Raw genomic sequence first — 21,586 nt, 5'->3', positions numbered from 1 at the left:
CCATTACTTAACCTGCTAAAGAAAAGCACTGATTCTTCTTAAGAACCTAATTACCTCATAAGGGTCCCAGCACCTTTCAATGCAGTGTGGGAATCAAATTCATAAACCCTATTCAAGTCATATAGCACACCCCAACCAAAAATGGAGCAAATAGCTAGTATGGGGGTGCACACCTTTAATCCCAGGACTTGGGAGTCAGAGGCAGGCAGATCTCTACAAGTTCTGAAAGTCTGAGGCCAGCCTGGTCTGCATAGCAAATTCCAGGACAGTCATATCTACATAGCAAGACCTTGTTTCCAAAAACAAAAACAGAAAAACCCACCAAAACAAGTAATATGCAAATTTCATTTAAGAAAATATGTTTGTGATAGAAAAATAAATGAAAAGATGGCCAACACCATTAGTCACTAGTAAAACGCAAAGTTAAAACATCAATGAGATATTCACACCAAGTGGAATAACTGCAACAAGTCAAACAGTAGCAGGTGTCGGTAAAGAAATAGAGAAAAATGTTGGTGGGGATACAAACTAGTACAACCATTTTGGAAAACAGTTTGTCAGTCTCTCAAAAAGTTAAAAAAAATAAAGCTATGATAGGAACCAGCAATTCTACTCCTAATTATCTATTCAAGATTTAAAAAAAATGTGTCCCCATCCTTAAGATTTGGATATGAAGATATGAATTGTTCCCCAAAAGTCTCTAGTTGGTAGAATGGTCTATGAGGACTCTGTCTTCAATAACAGACTAATCCTTGCTGTGTTCATAGCATGAGGGCCTGACGGGGTGGTAATAGAAAGTAGGAGGTGGCCCTGTATTTCGTGAGGTGCTTTCTATGCTCCCTGTCCTATGTTCTGCCTCATGACAACACAGAACAAGGAAGGACGCACTAAAAGCTCTCAAATGTGGATGAACTGTATCTTTCTTCCCTTCGGTTGTTTCCCAAGTGTTTTCTCAGGGAAACAACACACATCCACACACAGACTGTCACGTAAAGACAATGTCCAGCAGCTAGTGAATGTGGGAGGAGGGCGGTGCCACATACATACAATGGGAGACTACTCAACAATAAAAGGAACCAATTAGTGAGGTTATGCTAGGTATGACCCTCAAAAACACTGCTCAAAAAGCTAGACATAAGAGGCTCCACACTCAGCTGGGTGGTGCTTTAATCCCAGGACTCGGGAGGTGGAGGCTGGCAGATCTCCATAAATTCAAGGCCAGCCTGATCTACAGGTGGAGTTCTAGGACAGGCTCCAAAGCTACACACACACACACACACACACACACACACACACACAAAAAAAAAAAAAAAAAAAAAAAAAACCTGTCTCGAAAACCAAAAAAAAACACCAAAAAAAAGAAAAAAAGAAAAAAAAAAGACTCAATAATCCCAATTCTTAGTTTCCAGAAAAGACATTTTATACATAGTAGCCATAGATTAGTGGTATCCAGAGTTATGGGTGGGAATGGGATTAACTGTAAATGGGCAAAATTGATGTTCTACAGCTAAGCTACAATGACAGTTGTCGTACTTGGTAAAATTACTAAAAAACTGTTTAACTGTACACTGTACAATTCAACTGTATGCTGTACACTGACAGTGACTTTATGCTGTGTAAAACATACCTCAATAATATTTTAATATACATGTATGTATGTATACATACATATGTGTGTGTGTCTGTGTGTATTCATGCCTTTGGTAGGGGTGGCGCTCACAAAGGTGCACTCTTGGCAGAGAAACTACTAGAAGCTGACAGCTGCTCATGGGGCTGGGGGTTGGAGACTAGCTTTCTTCAGATGTGACCCCTAATAGGTTGCCCACGTTCCAGTGGTTGGCCCTATACTCACGCACAGTCTGGCTGTGGGCTCAAGGGTTAAAAAGGAGTGCATGAAATTGGAAGGGCGAAGTGGTGGTGGCGTATGAAAGAAGTTGGAGGGGAGAGAGTGTGGGGTGGACTTAACTAAAAGCACATTATATAGAAGTACAAGACTGCCGAATGACAAGTAAAATGTATTTTTTTAAATGCGCACACTTGGTTTCACCTGTCCCTTGAATTAACTGAACTGCAGTTGTGCTGATGACAAACCACGCGTCTGAGTTTAACTTCTATCATAAAACACCCTGACTAAAAGCAACATAGTGGGAAAAGGGTATGTTTAACTCAAAATTCCAAGCTCTGTCCATTTCAGAGACATCAAGGCAAGAACTTGAAGCAGCCACATCGGCAGTCAAGAGCGGGGAGAAAATGCATGCATGCATGGTCGCCCATGCTTGGGCTTCTCTCTACACTTCTACATCCAGGACCCAAACTCAGGGAATGGTGCTGCCCAGAATGGGTGGGTCTTCTCACTTCAGTTAATATAACCAAGACAATTCCTCACAGACATGCCCAGGAGCTACCCTGATCTAAGTGATCCTTCACAAAGATCCCCTTCCTAGAAGAGTTTACCTCCTGGGACTCTGACAATTAAAGGTAATTTATCACGCTGGGTGATAATGGCACACACCTGGTGATAGTGGCACATGCCTTTAATCCTAGCAATCGGGAGACAGAGGCAGGCAGATCTCAGTGAGTTCCAGGTCTACAAAGAGAAACCCTGTCTCAAAAAAACAAACAAACAAACAAAAAAGAGCTCTTTAGGGACAATCAAATAATGCCAGGAAAGTTCCAGCCACGCTCATTTTTCTCAGAAATCAAAGATTCCTTCTGTTACATTTATATTTTAGGAAGCTGGTGCTCAGAACCAGATAGATAACATAACCTAAATAGATTTAAATTATCCTTTGACGATGGACTGAGCCAACAAAAGCACTTAACAGAATTTGAGAGGATATAGGGCGAAGTTATATAACTTACCCTAAAAAGGCAAAGCAGCACTTTAGCTTAACTGTGTGACATCCTTAAAAAGCAGTTCTCAGCAAAGATGTCGCTAACATCAGTAAACTCTGAATCATCATCATCCCCTGACTATCCACTTTTCTCCCAAGATCCCGACTCAGCTTCATCTCAACGTCACAACCTTTCACAAGACTTCAAAGAATTTTCCAAACAGTTTAGGTCTTTACAAAAATGTGACCTCTTCATTATAATCTGCCAGCCTCACAGAACTGCCCTTCCTTCCGCTATTATTCTTTCCTGAATAAGGGAGATAGGCTTCACACGTGTGTTCTGATCGCCGCGGGGGAGATAGGCTTCACACGTGTGTTCTGATCGCCGCGGGGGAGATAGGCTTCACACGTGTGTTCTGATCGCACAGGTTTTGTTCTTCCTAGAACTCTGTTGCCTGGAACAGTGCCTCGCGTGCTAAGGAGCGCTCAATAAATGTTTTCTCTTTCTACAAATGGGTATTAGATGTACCAAGGGGACGGGTGTTAATCCTTGCAGAAATGACAAGTCTCTCTCCTTTCTACTTCTAACCTCCAGTAAAGCAAACCTCAGCCAACATTTCTGGACTGTTTACCCAACGTTTATTCAACACCAGGGAAAGCTAATGTTTCACTTTTAATTCTCAACTTGCTACCAAGTGTTTTCAACAAGAGCTGTTAAGACAGGTAATCAAGCCCCATGTGACTCTTACTAATAAGAAAGCAAAGGAAAGTTTAATACTTAACTAGTAAGTACAGTGTGAAATTTCCAAAGCCGTCTGTTTTTTGCTAAGCCCCAGTTGCAATCCTTTCGCCAAAGTAAATAAATAAATAAAAACCTCAAAAATACTTGCCTAAGCAGTTCTGACATCTTCGGCCCCAAATTCCAGCACAAAGGAACGTTCGGCCAGCCCTGACCCCAGAAGCCTTCCTCGAAACATTTTACACACACCAATCAGCCCGCAAAGATGGGGGACCCCCCAAAGTGCTGCCCAACCGACTGCATTCCAGCGTTTCACACACCCAGCAGAAGGGACCCTCCCCCCTCACCTCCTGGCTCAAGCAAGGGCCCCCAGTGAACTCCACCATCAAAGGCCTGTACCAGGGAAGAATCTAGGGAAGGCAGGGGCCTCTCAGCAAGGCCAAAATTGGAGGGCATCTCGGACGTCAGACCCTGAATCTGCCAATTCTCTATGACCTTGGGCGTGTCGCGGAAGCCTTGGGGCTTGCGGTCTCTCACCTTTAAGGTGAAGACCACACCCTGACCGCGCCACGTTAAAGGATTGAGGCCACAGATGACGCTGCACGCAGGGCACCTGGCACGAGTGGGAGACCCACTCCCAACCCACGGTGGGGTGACTCCTCCATCCTCCCCATGCTTCAAGGCCCTTCGGACTGGGCCAGTCGCCCAACTCTACAGACAAATGCGCTGAGGGGTAGAGATGGGTAGAGATGGGAACAGGGGGCACCGCCGAGGCATGGCCTAAAACGCGGGTTTCCCCTCCCCCCGACCCACGCCCGGGGTGCAGCGCGAGGTGCCGGGGCCCCGGCTCGCCCGCGGGCGCTCCACCTGCCGCCCGGCCTCCCGCCCGCGCCGCTGCACTCACTCTTCACTTTGCCAAAGGTGCCGACGCCCAGTGTGTCCCCCAGCACGTAATGTCCGATCTTCACCCTCCCATCGAGCTTTTGCTTCTCAGCCATGTTCCGTTCAGCGCACCGCCTCCCTCGGCCGCGGGCCCTCAGCGCCGCCGCCGCCGCCGCAGCCACCGCCGCCTACCCACAGGGCAGGGGGCCCGGGGGGGGGGGGGAGGGGGGCGGGACGGGGACGCCGGAGGCGCGGGACGTGGTGGGGCTAGCGAAGCCCGGCGCGAGGGGGCGTGGGCCTGGGTCGCGGAGCCGCGGCGCCCAGAGGAGAGTCCGAGGGAGTGACGCTGGGAGGGGTGAATCTGAGCGCGACCGAGACTAAAGGAGAACCTGAAGAGAAGTGGGGCTCAAGGGTGCGGAGAGACTTGCCTGGGGCTGGCAGGGGTGGGCGGCCCTCCCTTACCCCCTGGGATGCGCCTCCGGTCAAGGCTTGTTTGTCTGGGGACGTTCCAGTCTCTCTACCCTCTTCAGATGGCGGCCCATTATTTTATAACTCGCGCTTATTTTGTTTCTAGTCGTGTTATTGTTAGGTTTCAAAACCGGGACAAACGGCGATGGTGATGCTGGCCGCCAGGTGGTCCCGGTATCCCTCCATCCCCATCTTACAGGCTCCTCCTGGTTGACATACCCCGCCGCCTACCCTGAACTCTGCAGCCCAGAGACTAGGCTGACCCTTATCCTCAACTCCTCTGGCCCCATATAACTCACATTTTGGCTACACTGGTCCAGGCTCCTCTCTTGCCCTCCCTCCCACTTCTCCTCATATGGCCATGCTCAGTATGGCCTTGTTCATTCTGGACCCTCCCAGATGTCTCTGCCTCTGCCTGCTCTGTCCCATTTTTGTGTACAATAAACCTTTTCCACCCTTCTTAGTTAGGTTTTGCATTGGTGTAAACACACACAAACGACCAACATGCAAGTTGGGGAAGAAAGGGTTTATTCTGCTTACACTTACACAGTAGTAAAACTGCTCATCATGGAAGTCAGGGTAGGAACTTAAACATGGCAGGAGCTGATGCAGAGACCATGGAGGGGTGCTGCTTACTAGCTTGCTCCCCATGGCTTGCATGACTTGCTTTTTTATAGAATTCAGGACCATCAGGCCAGGGATGGTACCACCCACAATGGGCTGGGCCCTCCTCCATTAATCATTTACAGCTGGATCTTTATTCTCTCTGTGTGTCTCTGTCTCTGTCTCTGTCTCTGTCTCTGTCTCTGTCTCTCTCTCTCTCTCTCTCTCTCTCTCTCTCTCTCTCTCTCTCTCTCTCTCTCTCTCTCCCTCTCTCGCTCTCTCTTTTTTTGCCATGGGTGTCAGGTCCCCTGTAACTGGAGTTACAGAAAGGTGCAAACTTCCACATGGGTTCTGGGAATTGAATTAGGATCCTCTGGAAGAGCAGTCAGTATTCTTAACCCCTGAGCCATCATGTCTCCAGCCCCTTACAACCGGATCTAATGGAGGCATTTTTCTCAGATAATTCTACTTTGTATGTCAAGTTGACATAAGACGAGCCCCACATACCTAGGAGCAGTCATGTCTTCTCCTTTACTTCTTTTCTTCATGTAGACAATCATGTTACATAGATAGAAGACACCCTCTCCATGCAGTTATGTAGACAATCATGTTACATAGATAGAAGACACCCTCTCCATGCAGTCATGTAGACAATCATGTTACATAGATAGAAGACACCCTCTCCATGCAGTTATGTAGACAATCATGTTACATAGATAGAAGACACCCTCTCCATGCAGTCATGTAGACAATCATGTTACATAGATAGAAGACACCCTCTCCATGCAGTCATGTAGACAATCATGTTACATAGATAGAAGACACCCTCTCCATGCAGTTATGTAGACAATCATGTTACATAGATAGAAGACACCCTCTCCATGCAGTCATGTAGACAATCATGTTAAACCTCCATGAGTATGTAGACATCAGTAAGAAGACACCCTCTCCATGCAGTTATGTAGACAATCATGTTACATAGATAGAAGACACCCTCTCCAGCACTGCTGGTTTTAGCTAATTTAAACAAAATTGCCTAATAAATCAAAGACTCAGCCCTAAGTATATTTCAGCACCGTCATGTGTGTGCATGTGTTTGTATGTACCTATGTGTGTGTACATGTATGAGAGACTGGATAAGGGAAACATCGTGAAAAGAAATATGAAAATAAGTTACATGTTCCAGTAAATGCAAAACACAGGTAATAGAAGTATTGTGGGGAGCAAGAATGATGTAAAAGCACAAATGAAAGAAAAATGTGTACTGAAGATGGAAGTGAAAGAATAGGAAAAGGAAAACCAAAGCATAATGACCAGAGTATTAGAGATGTGCAAATAATCTAACAAGCAATCTCTCCCTCCCTCCCTCCCTTTCATCCTTCTCTCCTTGCTCTAATGCCCCCCATTATTTAGTGTTGACCCATCTTTCCATACTTGAAGATTATTTGCTTCCGACTACAGAAAAAGTATGAAGCTTCCTATTTACATTAGTTCCAATCAGCCATTGCCTGAACACATTCATACACATATCAAAGCATTATAAATGCTTGCAGTTTTGCCCATGAAAAAAATAATTTTAAAACACACAGAAAAGGGATTATTTGTTATTTGGGGATAAATTATTAAAGGCTAGTCAAACATTTGTGTCTCTGTGCGTGCCAATAGAATTCCGTGATCACATTCCTCAAACATGAAGTCTCAAGTCAGACTGTTTATATGTAAACAGTGCGCTAAGAAATGTGTCTAACAAAACTTGGTTGTCAAATAACTACTAAACATACAACTGACAAACCCGTTCTCGCGTGCACACCATGGTAATCTGATGGGAGATGATCTCAGCTTATCAATTATAGACATCACAGCTGTTGAACACAAGCTATTTTTGTTCATTCTTCAGATCACCTTTCTTGCTGACAAGAGATCTCACTTAAGCATCTCAACCTAGCTGGCAAATTGAAGAAAGCTTCCCAGCTATTTTTACGGCTGAACTTTTAACCACTTAAAGGCCATTCCTTCAAGTAAGAAGACCAGATGGCTACTGTGTTTTTAGAGTCACATATGTTTGTCTGTGTTGCCCTAATAACCCAGCAATGATGTTGAAGAGTCTTTAAATCGTGAAGCTACATGAAGAAAAGCTATAAACTGAGGTCTTCAAGCACATGGCATTAGCTATTTGCCAACAATTAAAATGTCATTGTTATTAAACTAACCTTAGAGTTTTATGGTAAACATAAATAATTCTTTGTTCAAGAAGTTAATTTAGGCACAATCATTTGCCATCAAGGGAAGTTATTGTCCCCCCCCCCCCCCCCCCCCCCGTTTTACAGATGTTGAAAACTCAGTCCCCCCCTCCCCAGGCTACAAAGCTAGAGGCAGAGCAGCAGGCTCAGATCAAGTTCCAACTTGTTCTCTTCCTTCGGTTTCCTCACAGCTGAAATCATGCGGTACTCTGAGAGCAACATATTCACAGCCAGAAGCCTGTTCTTACATTTTTATTTCTAGAGCAGACCCGTTTTCAAGCCTGTGGGTGCCTTATCAGTGGGGAAATGCAATGCTACATGGGTGAGACAAACAGAAAAGTCTCTAAGGTCAGCACCATTTTCGCCTGCGCTCTGACCTTCATATATGATTCCATGTTTGCTGCACCCTACTCAGCAATACAAAGCTCTCTATAGAGGCGGCTCTGTAAGTGTCTGCATCTGCTCGTGTCCCTAGGAGATCTCACCTAAGACTGTTGCAAATGCAATATATCCTGTTTTGTTATCTTGCTGTGATTTTTTTAATATTTATTTATTTATTATGTATACAATAGTCTGTCTGTGTCTATGCCCGCAGGCCAGAAGAGGGCATTACAGACCCCATTACAGATGGTTGTGAGCCACCATGTGGTTGCTGGGAATTGAACTCAGGAGCTTTGGAAGAGCAGGCAATGCTCTTAACCTCTGAGCCATCTCTCCAGCCCCCTGCAGTGATGTTTTAAGGTTGTTATTGTTTGGCACCAATAGCTAAGATTCCTACCTCAGGAAACTACTCTGTTCTGATCACTGCTCTAACTATTGCTGCCTTAACTCCCTACAATTGGACCTTTGCCGTTATTTTCCTTCAAATATTCTAAAACAGAACCTGAATGGGTGACAGAAATACTAGTTCTCCACCTTCCTAATGCAGCGGCCCTTTAATACAGTTCCTCATGGTGCGGTGATCCCCCAGCTATAAAATTATTTTGTTGCTACTTCATTACTGTAATTTGCTACTGTTATCAATCATAATGTAAATATCTGTGTTTTCCAATGGTTTTAGGCGACCCCTGTAGAAGGGCCATTTGACCCCCAAAGAGGTCGTGGCTATCAAGTTAGGAGCTGCTGTGCTAAACTAAGTTGCGACAATAGATCTCATTGGTGTCATAAGATACAGCCAGCTATCTCCAAGTTCAGGAAATTTTAAAAAATATATTAACTATCCAACATACATCTATAATACTCATATTTTACGTTTTGTCTGTATTCTCTTTGTTTCTTCATATTTTGTAATTTCTTTGTAGAACGACTGGATAATTCTACCCTTAAACATGATTGATCACACTGGTGTGTGGACGGATATGTGTACTTGTGCATGTGTGTATGCCGGGGATAATCTTTTGGTACATTGTGAAGATGTATCTCTGCTAAAGCACCTTCTGATTGGGTTAATAAAGAGCTAAATGGCAAGTAGCAGGAGAGGATTGGTGGGACTTCCAGAGGGAAAGAGAGAGGAACTGCTCTGGGTTAGAATCTGGCAGGGGAGATGCCAGGGAGACACTGAGGAAGTCGGATTTACAGTGTGGAGGAGAGAGAATGAGTCACATGGCAGAACACAAGTTAAAAGAAACAGGTTTATTTAAGTTATGAGAGCTTGCTGGGAACAAGCCTAAGCTAAAGGCCGAACTTTCATAATTAATAAGTCTCTGTGTCATTATTTGGGAACAGGCAGCCCAAAGTAAGGCTGACAAGAATGTGGAGGCCGAGACCCGCAGGCCCACTTTTACCATTGTCTGAAGGTCAGAGAGTTTGGGAGACTTAACAGGCTTAATTACACCTTCTAACTCAGGAGGGGGTTGCCTGGCTCTTTTGAAGTTAAGAACGCCCTGCCCCATCCTGAGGGTGGTCAGGATATGCTTCTGCTCCTTCCATTGTAACTATGTGGTCACCTGGGGAAGGGCTGTCTTCAAGTGACTGGGGGCATCTCTCTACCTAGGCCACAGAATGTTGATGGTTGGAAGTCTCAGAGTTGAATGTGTGAGATAACCTTGCTGTATCATGTTAATGAAGCCTTTTTCTTACCTTCTCCCCCACTTTACGTCAGGTATAAAAGATGTGGAAAAAATAAATTCGGGGATTTCAGGGTCTGAGTGATTCCTGACATATCCTCCCAATACTATCTTATGTTTTCTGTCTTATTATTTTATGCGTCTTCTCCAATTCCCATGCCCCCTACACTGGTAAGAGGCCAGTCTTCAAAATAAGAAAGATCCTCCTGCATGTGTATTTGTGCCTATGAAAGCCAGAGGTCACTATTAGTTGTCTTCCTCAATTGTATTACTTTTTTTTGAGACAGGGTCATCCATTTTGAGACTGGAGATAATCCATTCAGCTAGACTGGATGGCCAGAAGACCCCAGGGATCTAGTCTGTCTCTGTTCCCCCGTGCTGGGATCACAGGTGCATAGAGCCCCCAGGTTTTACTTGGGTGCTAGAGATCTGAACTCAGCACCCCATGCTTACATAGCAAGTACTTTACTGACCAAGCCTTCTCTCCAACCTTGATCAAGTCTTTTATTCTGTTTCTCTTTGTGGACCTCACTGCTCATTTTTCATATTGCTACTCTAGTAATCGTCAACTCTTTTATTGTATAAATGAACAGTAATGTGTAGCAGGATTTCTCTGTACTGCCAGCTCCCAAGTAATGACATAAAAACTTCTTATTAATTATGAAAGCTCAGACTTACTGTAGGCTTGTTTCTAACTAGATCTTATAACTAAAATTAACCTAGTTCTATTAATCTACATACTGACATGTGTCTCATGGCTTTTACCTCTCCTATCATGTCTTGCTTCCACTCCATTTCCTCTGGTGTCTTCCCCATGCCTAGATTCATCTCCCCTTATTTCCTCTCTGCCTAGAAGTTCTGCCTAACTGACCATTCAGCTCTTTAAACCAAACAGAAGGTGCTTTGCCAAAGACACATCTTCACAGTGCACTAAAATACTATTTCACGACATTTTCCTTTTTTGTCTAAGTAAAAAGAAAGGTTTTAACTAACATAATAAAACAATATACAATAAGAACAATGATCAGGTAAGAATCATATTCATAATGTCCAATGCCTTTGCATTTGACAAATCTACCTAAAATACTCCATTATCTATCCTATATTGGTGAGCCAAAAGTTTGTGCCTAATGCATTTTCTACCCTAACTTGTATTACCAACCCAAGGCTTTTTTCTAGGCCTCAAAACATTTTCTTGATAAACAATTTAAGAATTTATATCTCTCAACCTTATACACTTTACATTTCTTTTTTTTTGGGGGGGGGGGTTTCGAGACAGGGTTTCTCTGTAGCTTTGGAGCCTGTCCTGGAACTAGCTCTTGTAGATCAGGCTGGTCTCGAACTCACAGAGATCCGCCTGCCTCTGCCTCCTGAGTGCTGGGATTAAAGGCGTGCGCCACCGCCACCTGGCCACACTTTACATTTCTTATGTAAATTGCTTTTCCAAATTTGGTAACAAGGAAAACTATATCTAGTCTTTAACTCCATCAGAGACCTGAGAAGAATATTACATGAGTAAATAGGAAGTGCAGAGCTAGCACCTTCCAAAACTATAGAAATTACAGAAATGGCTAGCTGCCTAGATATTCACTCGAGGTTCCTCTGCAATGCTGGAGCATCCATCTTTGGCCTACAGGCCTAAAATATCTGACAGATTTTTCTGTGAAGCAGGAAATTTGAAGAGCTGTCATACCTTGTCTTGGCAAAGTTTGGCAGTTGTCTTCTTTTGTGTCTTGCTTGTCCAATTTGGGCAGCATTATGTCAGTTGAGGCAAGGGCAGTTTCTTTTCCCAGTTGTTAACTTTGCCACAAAGAATGCAAACTCCATATGGAGGTTCTTTAGTGCCCATCATCCTTTTTTGAAGTAAATTGGTACTACTGGGAGCAGATGTGTCTTACCGTCATGAAAAATCTTACGTTATTAAAATATTTTAAACACCATTTTTTTTTAGGTCTTTGAAGTATATGAAGACCTTCTATTTATTTAAAGTATATCTCTGGGGGGCTGGAGAGATGGTTCAGCAGTTAAGAGCACTGATTGTTCCTCCAGAGGTCCTGAGTTCAATTCCCAGCAACCACATGGTGGCTTACTACCATCTATAATGAGATCTGGTGCCCTCTTCTGGGGTGTAGGTATGCATGCAGGCAGAACATTGTACATAATAAATAAATAAAAACATTTAAAAAATATATCTCTGTTTGGACTTGAAACATTCCTAACATGACTATAAGTTTGATTGTTATAGATGACTACTAACCTGTTTTTTTCTTATTATCTTAAATAGCTTTTGAGAACAAAAACTCTGCATTATAATTTTTAAATGAGCTGTATAGACACAATATCTTAAATAAGAGTAGAAATATATATATACATATATAGTATAACAAAAACTTAAATTTGTATCAATATACAAAAATCCATACCAATGTAAAATACTTGAGACTAATGGTTGTTCAAAAGTAGACTCAATAAACTACCCTTTTATCCCATCATTTCTATACTATATCCCCCCTTCTCCCCTCAGAAAGAGATCCCTGAATCTAATCTCCTTTGTTTATCTTTTTCCTGACCATGACCATCAACAATTTGTAACCAACTCCCCTATATGATGACAAATATCCATAACCAACCAAATGACAAAAACCATCCACCTCAACTCCTAGAAAAATGGACATTGTGTTTTCTAGACTACTTCCTGATGTCTATGGGCAATGGCATCTTTAGGGAAATCTGAGAAAAATGAGATAATGGTTAAGTTCTGGAAAACATAGCCATAATATTTGTCATCAAATCTCTGTGCAATGGGAAAGCACAAGGCTTATCTGTAGTCCTATCTAGAATAGTTTGTGAGGCTGGACCATCTCAGCCAGCACCTTGAAGATGTTTTGGATATGGAATATTGAGAAAAATGCAACAGATGCACTCTGAGAGGCTGGATCATCTGGGCCACCCATTTTCATTAATATCTGGTCCCCTTGCACTGAAAACACACAAACTTTCAAAGGTAACATACATATCTTCTTTATCACAAGTATGGACTGTGCATTGTACACAAGCCAGCCAAAAATAATTTTTTGTTTTATGTTTGAGAGGGTAAAATATATGTCACATGTCTTATAGTCTAAATTTATTTCTTTATGTCTGTAACCAGGATTTTCGGGGGGGGGTCTCCCTAAGTCAAATCTGATCTCCATCCTCCTTGAAGAAGTTCACAGCCTTTCATTTTCTGTGGTAACAAAAGCATAACCACTTCTCCAACACAACATATTTTACTTCCATTTTAAAAGAAAGGCATTCCTAAAGTATTTAGGCTGGTTTAATTCATCAGTTCTTGTTACAATCCCATATCTCAGCAACTGTCACTGGCTCATCAACACTCAAAAATTCAAAGTCAATACAACACCATACAGGATCCAGACTCGTTTTTATGTGGCTTATCCTTTGTATATTATCTTTATCTTATTGTTTATAAGCTATTTACTTTTTTCTATGAACTATCTATACCCATTTTCTTTTCTTTTTAAGTCTATGTACATTTTTAAACATATTGTAACCTGTTTAGAGGTTTTGATTTTTTTTGTCTGGATCTGTCTTTACTGAGCACCTGTAGCATTCTTTGATCACACAAGACAAATCTTCTTCTTCTTCTTCTTCTTCTTCTTCTTCTTCTTCTTCTTCTTCTTCTTCTTCTTCTTCTTCTTCTTCTTCTTCTTCTTCTTCTTCTTCTTCTTCTTCTTGTTTTTTGGGGGGAGAAACAAGGTTTTTCTGTGTAACAGTCCTGGCTGTCCTGTAATTAGCTTTTGGTGTAGGAGGTCCTTCTGTTTATGTGTTGCTTTCATTGGTTAATCAATAAAGAAACTGCTTGGCCTGATAGGGCAGAACTTAGATAGACAGAGAAGACAGAACTGAATTCTGGGAGGAAGAAATCAGAGTCAGAGAACAACCATGGAGCTGCCAGAATCAGACATGCTGAATCTTTCCTGGTAAGCCATGACCTTGTGGTGATATACAGATTAATAGAAATGGGTTAAATCAAGATGTGAGAGTTAGCCAATAAGAGGCTAGAGATAGTGAACCAGGGAGTGATTTAATTAATACAGTTTTGTGTGGTTATTTTGGGTATAAGCTAGCCAGGTGGCCAGGACAGAACAAGGGCCCTGCTCTCCATGCAACAAGCTTTGTCAACCAAACTGGCCTCAAACTCAGAGATCTGTCTGCCTCTGCCACCCAAGTGCTGGGATTAAAGCCATGTACTACATTCCCCAGCATGAGACAAATTTTAAACTGCTATATGAGTTGCCATGTGGTTCAGCTTAGCACTTAGTGCTGGTGACTGGTTCCAGCCTACAGGCAACAGCTGGTAGCCTTCTCAGTATGCCACTGAGTACCAGCCCACCTGAGAGACTTCAGGATTAGAAAGCCACATCCAGTTTCTCGTCTAGAACTTTTCTTAGATTTTTAAAGGCTCTATATTTGGATACTTGAGCCCCACATTGGATACCATATGTAGCAGGCTCTCTCTACTTCCAGCTCCCAAATAACAACATGGAGGCGTCTTGTTAATTATTAAAGCTCAGTCTTAGTTTAGGCTTTTTTCTAGTTAGCTCTTATAACTTAAAGTAATCATTTCTGATAATCTACATCTACCATATGGCTTGTGGCTTTTACCTCTCCTCCTGCATGTCTTGCTTCCTTTCCTCCTCCTTCAGCATCTCCCCTATGCTTGGTTTATCTTCTACTTTCTCTCTGCCCAGAAGTTCTGCCTAATCTCTTTCTGTCTAGCTCTTGACCATTCAGCTCTTTATTACACCAATTGGAATGAGCCTTTCCAAAGACCTATCTTCACAGTGTACAAAAAGAGTATAAGAGTATTTCACTACAGTAACGCATTAATAGTTTTTAGTACATCTAAAATTGACATTTTCATAGCCTATCTGCTGTGTCTAGGGTCCAGTGGAATTTTACATATCCTCCTAAAATTTTTGTTCAAAAATAGAGGAGAAAATGAAGTTTCATTTTATGCCAATATGTGATAATTATTCTTGATCCTCAACATTATTGGATTGGAAAATGCTCCTCAGAAGGTACTGACAGGAGTGTTTCTTTTTTCCTTTCTTTTTTTGTTTTGTTTTGTTTTGGTTGGTTGGTTGGGTTGGTTTGGTTTCAGTTTTGGTTTTTGTTTTTATTTTCTTTTGTTTTTTGATAAAAGATTTCTCTATATAGCCCTGGCTGTCCTGGAACTCACTCTGTAGACCAGAGATATGCCTGCCTCTGCCTCCCAAGTATTGGGATTAAAGCTGTGTGCCATCACCTGGCTGTTGACAGGAGAATTAAACAAGGCAGAATGACTTATTGAAATGTGATAGCATCATCCCATAGGCTGAGGTTCAGTTGGAATAGAACAGGGAAAGAAGAAAGAACCAGCAGGCCTAAGAGCTCTCTCTGTTTCCCAACAGACATGACGTAAACAGCTGTGTCACACTGTGATCTCCTCACCATGATACACTATGATCTTTGAAACTAAACCTCCTTTTTAGTCATTCTGTCAAGCATTCTGGAGTTGCTACACAAAGTAGTAAGATCCTCAAGTTAAATATAAGGTGTAATTTTACAGATCTCAGCATTCCAAACTTTTGAAGGTAGAGGAGAAGCATGATCCAGAAACTACCAAGTCTTACAGATTTGTGATAAGGCATTTCTATTATTCTTCAATTTAAAATAAAAAGAAAATTAGACATTTAATGATCATATTAATGGTATCTTCTCTGTGATAAAGGCTCGATAAATACATTCAAAACCCATTCTGGGGCTGGGAGATGGCTCAGCAGCACTGGCTGCTCTTCCAGAGGTCCTGAGTTCAATTCCCAGCAGCCACATGGTGGCTCACAAACATCTGTAATGAGATCTAGTGCCCTCTTCTGGCATGTAGGCACACATGCAGGCAGAACACCATATGTAATAAGTAAATCTTATATTTAAAAAAAATCTGTAAAAAATAAATTTAAAAATAGGCATGATGGTACCTGCCTATTCTTCTGGAATGAATGAGACCAGAGGTGGGAAGACCATGAGTTCCAGGCTAGCCTGGACTAAATAGCAAGATGCCATAAAAAGAAAATTTCAGTATCACAAATACAGAATAACTAACCCTCTACTGCATGATTGCTGACATTATCCACATTTGCCAGCCTATTTCTCTAGGCTTTAATTTATTTATTCCTTGTGATATTTAATAGCGAATAACTGGATAGATTATCTCATTAGCAAATACTTCATTACATGGTTCTAGCAGATAAGGGATTTATTTTAGAATAATTATAACGTGGTATCTAACAAAATTAACAATTTCTTAATGCTATGCAATATTTTACATTCAATTTGCCTTAGTTGTCTTAAGAATATACTTTTACATTTTGTTTATTCTGAATGAGATTATTAAAAAGTCACATCAAGCATTTTGTTGATATATCTCTTAGGTTTCTTGTCTACAATGACTTTCACCTATTTTTTGAGATGCAATTTGTTTTTTTTTTTAAAGTTGCAGTTATTTTACCTGTCTTATGTGCCAAAACCATGTTATATTTAGTGCAATAATTATTTATGATCATAAGAAATAGTAGAGAAAGCATGGTGTTTAGAATAAAATAATCCTATGTGTATGTTCCAGCTTAGCCACATGACAGTATATATTTTTTTTTTTTTTTGGTTTTTCGAGACAGGGTTTCTCTGTAGCTTTTTTAAAGCCTGTCCTGGAACTAGCTCTTGTAGACCAGGCTGGCCTCGAACTCACAGAGATCCGCCTGCCTCTGCCTCCCGAGTGCTGGGATTAAAGGCATGCGCCACCACCGCCCGGCATGACAGTATATTCTTAAATTGATTTTCTAACTTTTCATTGGTAAAACTACTGGTGTTGGACTAGACTTTGCTGTGGGATAATGTACACTGTAAAGATCTATTACTCACATTCGTTTAACAAAACACTGATTGGACAGTAAGTAGCCAGGCAGGAAGTATAGGCAGGGTAACCAGACTAGGAGAATTCTGTGAAGAGAAAAGGTAGAGAGTCAGTCCCCAGCCAGATGCAGAACAAACAAGATGAGAATGTCTTACTGAGAAAAAGTACCAAGTCATGTGGCTAAACACAAACAAGAATTATAGGTTAATTTAAGTTGTAAGAGCTAGTTAATAATAAGCCTGAGCTAATAGACCAAACAGTTTATAATTAATATAAACCTCTGTGTGTTTCTTTGGGAATGATTGGGTGGGACAGAAAGTTCATCTACAAGACTTCCTGTTCAATACCTTTTTATTGTTAAGGAATTCCAGCCCTAAATCTCACCTCTTGTTTTAAAATGGAATTGTTAAAAGAAAAAGAAGCAAGGCCTGGAAGTAAAGAACTGTATCCCTAGCTACTTGGGAGGCAGAAGTATTGTCAATACTTGCTTGGATTACAGAGTGAGTTTGGGACTAGCCTGAACTACAAGTCCATTCAAAGTTAGCCTGAGAAATTTAGCAAGACACCTGCTCAAAAAAATTAAAAAGGGCAACGAAGACTGGAGACCTATTATAGTGGTGAGTCATTTTTCTAGTATATGGAAGGCCGTAGATTCAGTTCCCATTATGACAAAAATAAATAGATGGTAGATAAGTAGATAGATAGATAGATAGATAGATAGATAGATAGATAGATAGATAGATAGATGATAGAGAGACAGACAGACAGACAGACAGACAGACAGACAGACGGATTACTATAAAGTACAGTAATTCACAGTTCAAGCTTTCTCAACAAATGCTTTAATCCTGGCTGGGTGGTGGTGGTGCACGCCTTTAATCCCAGCACTTGGGAGGCAGAGGCAGATGGATCTCTGTGAGTTCGAGACCAGCCTTGTCTACAAGAGCTAGTTCCAGGACAGGCTCCAAAGCCACAGAGAAACCCTGTCTCGAAAAACAAAAACAACACAGAAACAAATACTTTAATCCTGATATATTATTTAAAATTTTACCTTTTAACATTTATTATCACTGACTTTTTTTTCTTACTTAGTTTTTATTCATAATCATAAACTTAACTCTGCAATCCAGCTAGACTTGTATTATCACTGACTTTTAAGATTAAAGAATTGTATTTCCTAGGTCTCAGCTCTTAAAGAGAACCAGATGCATGTGACAATACCTAAAACTCTTAGAAGAAAATGTAATAACTTTGAGATGTTATTTTTAGCAAGAACCTTAGTAACAAATGTCATTCTCAACATAATCTATTTTCATCCTGTAACTGCATACACTTCTAAATTGCCTCAATATGAGTCAACATTATAATGCTGACTGTAGCTAAGGAAACAGGAACAGTTCGGATTAGGCTTTCTTCACTAGCAGACGTATTAATTGGAATAACAAAGGTTGTTTGCTTTGCTGTGTAAACATTATGGATCTTGCCAGCTTTTTGGGAATCTTGCTTTCAAGTGTGTGTTGACAGCTCATGTGGAAAAAAAAAAAGCTCCAACACCCCTTTGAGATGAGTTAAATCATGACCCCCTCCATGGATTCTGCAACTATCTCTGAGAATCTTTTCAAGCTGCTGGGGTTGGAGTAAGCAGATAGTACTGGCACCTTGAAGTGATTATCATCTCTGTTACAGCTGTCCTTTGGAATTAAAACAACCCCTGACAAAACTCAGAGTGTATGCATTATTTGAAGCTTTTTCAAACACACTTTTGACGACCTCAAATGGGTATTAATGCATCAGCTGTTAGAGCGATCCTGTTAGCCTAAGAACAGAGCTTTGACCTGATTAATTAGTACAAACAAGATAAATTAGGTAATTCCAAATGTTTTATAAATAACAAAATATTTCTCCATCTAAGAAAAAAAAAAGACTTTTAAAGCTTCGCCAGAGAACTCAGTTTTTCAAGTGAAACTATGGTATTTGAGGGTTTTTAATTCTCAAGACTTAGGGCTCGTAAAATTAAATTGTATTAGTAGCTGTCTTAAAGCTACTAATTAATGAATGTTTCACACACCATTCTAAACATACTGTTATCTTTAAAGTAATATGAGACTATCTGTCAAACCAATCTGAAGTTCCGGATTACCTGGGTGTAATGTTTCTTTGTTCTAAATGCATTCATTCCTTAGCGGTGCTAATGGGAGGACTCCAGAGTGTGTTCGCTGGACACTGGTGGCCGAGTGAGGAGAGAGGCCAGTGTTGCCCTCTTCCTTCTTATCACTCAGAATGGTAGGCAGCACCTGTGGAAGAAAGCACAGCCCTTCCCTGAGGACAGGAAAGCCTTCTGTATTTAGTACTCTCGTAGTAGGTATGGGGTGTCTGCGGTGAGGGTTAGCAGCAGAAAAGAGATTGGATTCAAGTCCACATTCATAAAAGAAAATATAGAAGGCCAATATCAAAACAGATGGGTGGAGTACACTGTCAGACAGAATATCGTTAAGAAAAGCAGGGAGATTCCTTGTTTAACTGACTTGAGATTTTCTGCTGAAGAAAGTCATGTGATATTACCTAGAAGAGAGGGAGTGGAGGGCAAGGAATTTGATTAGATATCAGGGTTGAAAATTCTTGCTACAACTGGCCTCCTAGGGACGTGCTCAAAGATGAGGCCCAGCTGTACTTTGATAAGCTAAACTAGAATTACATTTAAAAAAAGAAAAAGTCTTTCTCACATTCTAGCTAAAGACTCAGACAAGTATACAAGACAATGCTGGGAGGGGGGTGCTGCATGGAAAACGGAAGCTGAGTCGATGAACACGAGAGAAGGGGAAGAGAAAGGCCAGGATCGCAGCACTTGAGAATCGTGTGAAGGAAGGCACCTCACAGCTGTTGCGATAAATTCATCTCGGACAGAAGGAACGCCAGGTGCTCAGTACACGCAGCCTACCAGAGGGCCAGCAAGAAAGCAGGGTGGTGTCTACAACAGAGAGTGCGGAGGAGTTCACACTTAGCAGTGATGCTTCCAGAGACTTTTCAAATAGGAGAATGACATGATGAAAATCACTGATGTGCCAGGCGGTGGTGGCGCACGCCTCCAATCCCAGCACTCAGAAAGCAGAGGCAGCAGGATCTCTGTAAGTTTGAGGTCAGCCTGGTCTACAGAGGAAGCTCATGACATTTAGGGCAACACAGAAAACGTTGGTCCTTGCTAAGGGAGTGGTGGGGGCACTTTCTGAAAAATAAGAAAGAAATGGAAATTGTCAGGTGAGAGATAAACTTCTGCTTTGACTATGGTGAGTTCACAATGCCTAAAGGACTCCAATAAGCTTTGCCAAGTAGGTGGTTGACCACAAAAGGATGAACTTGCGGGAAAAGGTCTAGTCTCCAAATGTAAGTGTGTGGGCTGCTTTTCTCATTGCTCTGACAAGACACCTGATAATGTCAACTTAAGGAAGCAAAGGTTGGTTTTGACTCACAGTTGAGGATACAGTCCATCGTGCTGCAGGACTGCCAGGCAACTCATCACCCTGCACCCGATCAGGAGATGGAGTGGGATGAATGCCATCCCCATTTCCCCCTTTTTATTCAGTCCGGGACAGCAGTCCATGGAATAGCACTACCCACATTTAGGGTCAGTCTTCGCACTTCCGTTAACAAATAAGCCCAGATGTGTGTCTTCTTGGTGATTCTAGATCCTGTGAAGTAGACAATATTAACCACACCAGTCAGTATTCCAGAACCATCCAGATCTACACGCGGGATTGAAGATCAGCCTTGGATTTACTTAGGGGGTGAATATAGGGAGCAAAGAATGAGACAGCAGAACTTACCTATTTCAAATTTAGAGGCATGTGAAAGAAGAGGTGCCATCAAAGGTCTGTAAGAAAGGGATACCCACTGAAGTAGGTGGAAACTTATGAAGGATTGCCAGTCATTTCAAGACTTTATTATCTACTGCATCTAAAGTTAAGAGGTCAGGCGAGAGGGAGAGTTGTTAATAGACTTTGACAAATGACTGAGTAGAGTGAGAAAGATGAAAATGTAAATGAAATTAATGTCTGGAAAAAAGAAGAGTGAAGAAAGGTATCTATTAAGCTTGCTATAAAAGGGAGCAGAAACATATTTGAGGTGTGTGTGTGTGTGTGTGCGTGTGTGTGTGCATGCATGTGTGTGTGTACATGTTCTCGGTACTCATTTGTGCATGCCATAGTGCATGTGTGGAGATCACAGGAGTGTTGATCCTTACCCTCCATCTTGTTTGAGGCAAGGTCTCTGTTGTTTTCCCACCACCTCTGCCAGGCTGGCGAGTTCATGAGCTTCTGGGGCTTCTCTTATCCCAGCCTTTCGTCTCCCTGTAGCAGTGCCGGGATGACAGATGTTTTTACTTTGCATCTGGCTTTTTTTTTTTTAAAGATTTATTTATTTATTTATTATGTACACAACATTCCTTCCATGTATGTTTGCATGCCAGAAGAGGGCACCAGATCTCACCAGAGATGGCTGCAAGCCACCATGTGGTTGCTGGGAATTGAACTGAGGACCTCTGGAAGAGCAGTCAGTGCTCTTAACCTCTGAGCCATCTCTCCAGCCCCTGGCTTCTTTTTTTTAAAGGTAAGGTCTGGGACTTCAAACTTTGTACCCAGCGAGCCACCTCCCCAGCCTCACATATATGAATTTAGCTATGAAGGTAGTAGCAGTAGCAAATGAATACATGGAGATGAAAGTCGTTTTTGTTTTGTTTTGTTTTGTTTGTAGGATGAAGAAAAAGTTAGCATGTTGGTACACTGATGGGAATGCCCACGTAGAAA

The 21,586-nt window shown here is 41.8% G+C and overlaps 1 protein-coding gene across 2 annotated transcripts in view; it reads right to left on the bottom strand.

Annotated features, from left to right (window-relative positions):
• Prkaa2 (protein kinase AMP-activated catalytic subunit alpha 2) overlaps window positions 1-4,643 on the bottom strand; it is a 62,710-nt gene extending 58,067 nt beyond the window's left edge. Inside the window, exon 1 of one of the 2 annotated variants that reach the window (XM_038332950.1) lies at window positions 4,478-4,643. In XM_038332950.1, the coding sequence (XP_038188878.1) occupies window positions 4,478-4,571 (94 nt within the window). In that variant the 5' untranslated portion in view covers window positions 4,572-4,643. The remainder of the gene's footprint in view (window positions 1-4,477) is intronic. The other variant, XM_038332951.1, reaches the window with a different exon arrangement.
• Window positions 4,644-21,586: the final 16,943 nt, after the last annotated feature.

The sequence above is a fragment of the Arvicola amphibius genome, chromosome 6 (assembly GCF_903992535.2).
Source record: "Arvicola amphibius chromosome 6, mArvAmp1.2, whole genome shotgun sequence".
NCBI classification, from domain to species: Eukaryota; Metazoa; Chordata; class Mammalia; order Rodentia; family Cricetidae; genus Arvicola; species Arvicola amphibius.
This window is presented reverse-complemented; position numbering and strand designations above follow the sequence as displayed.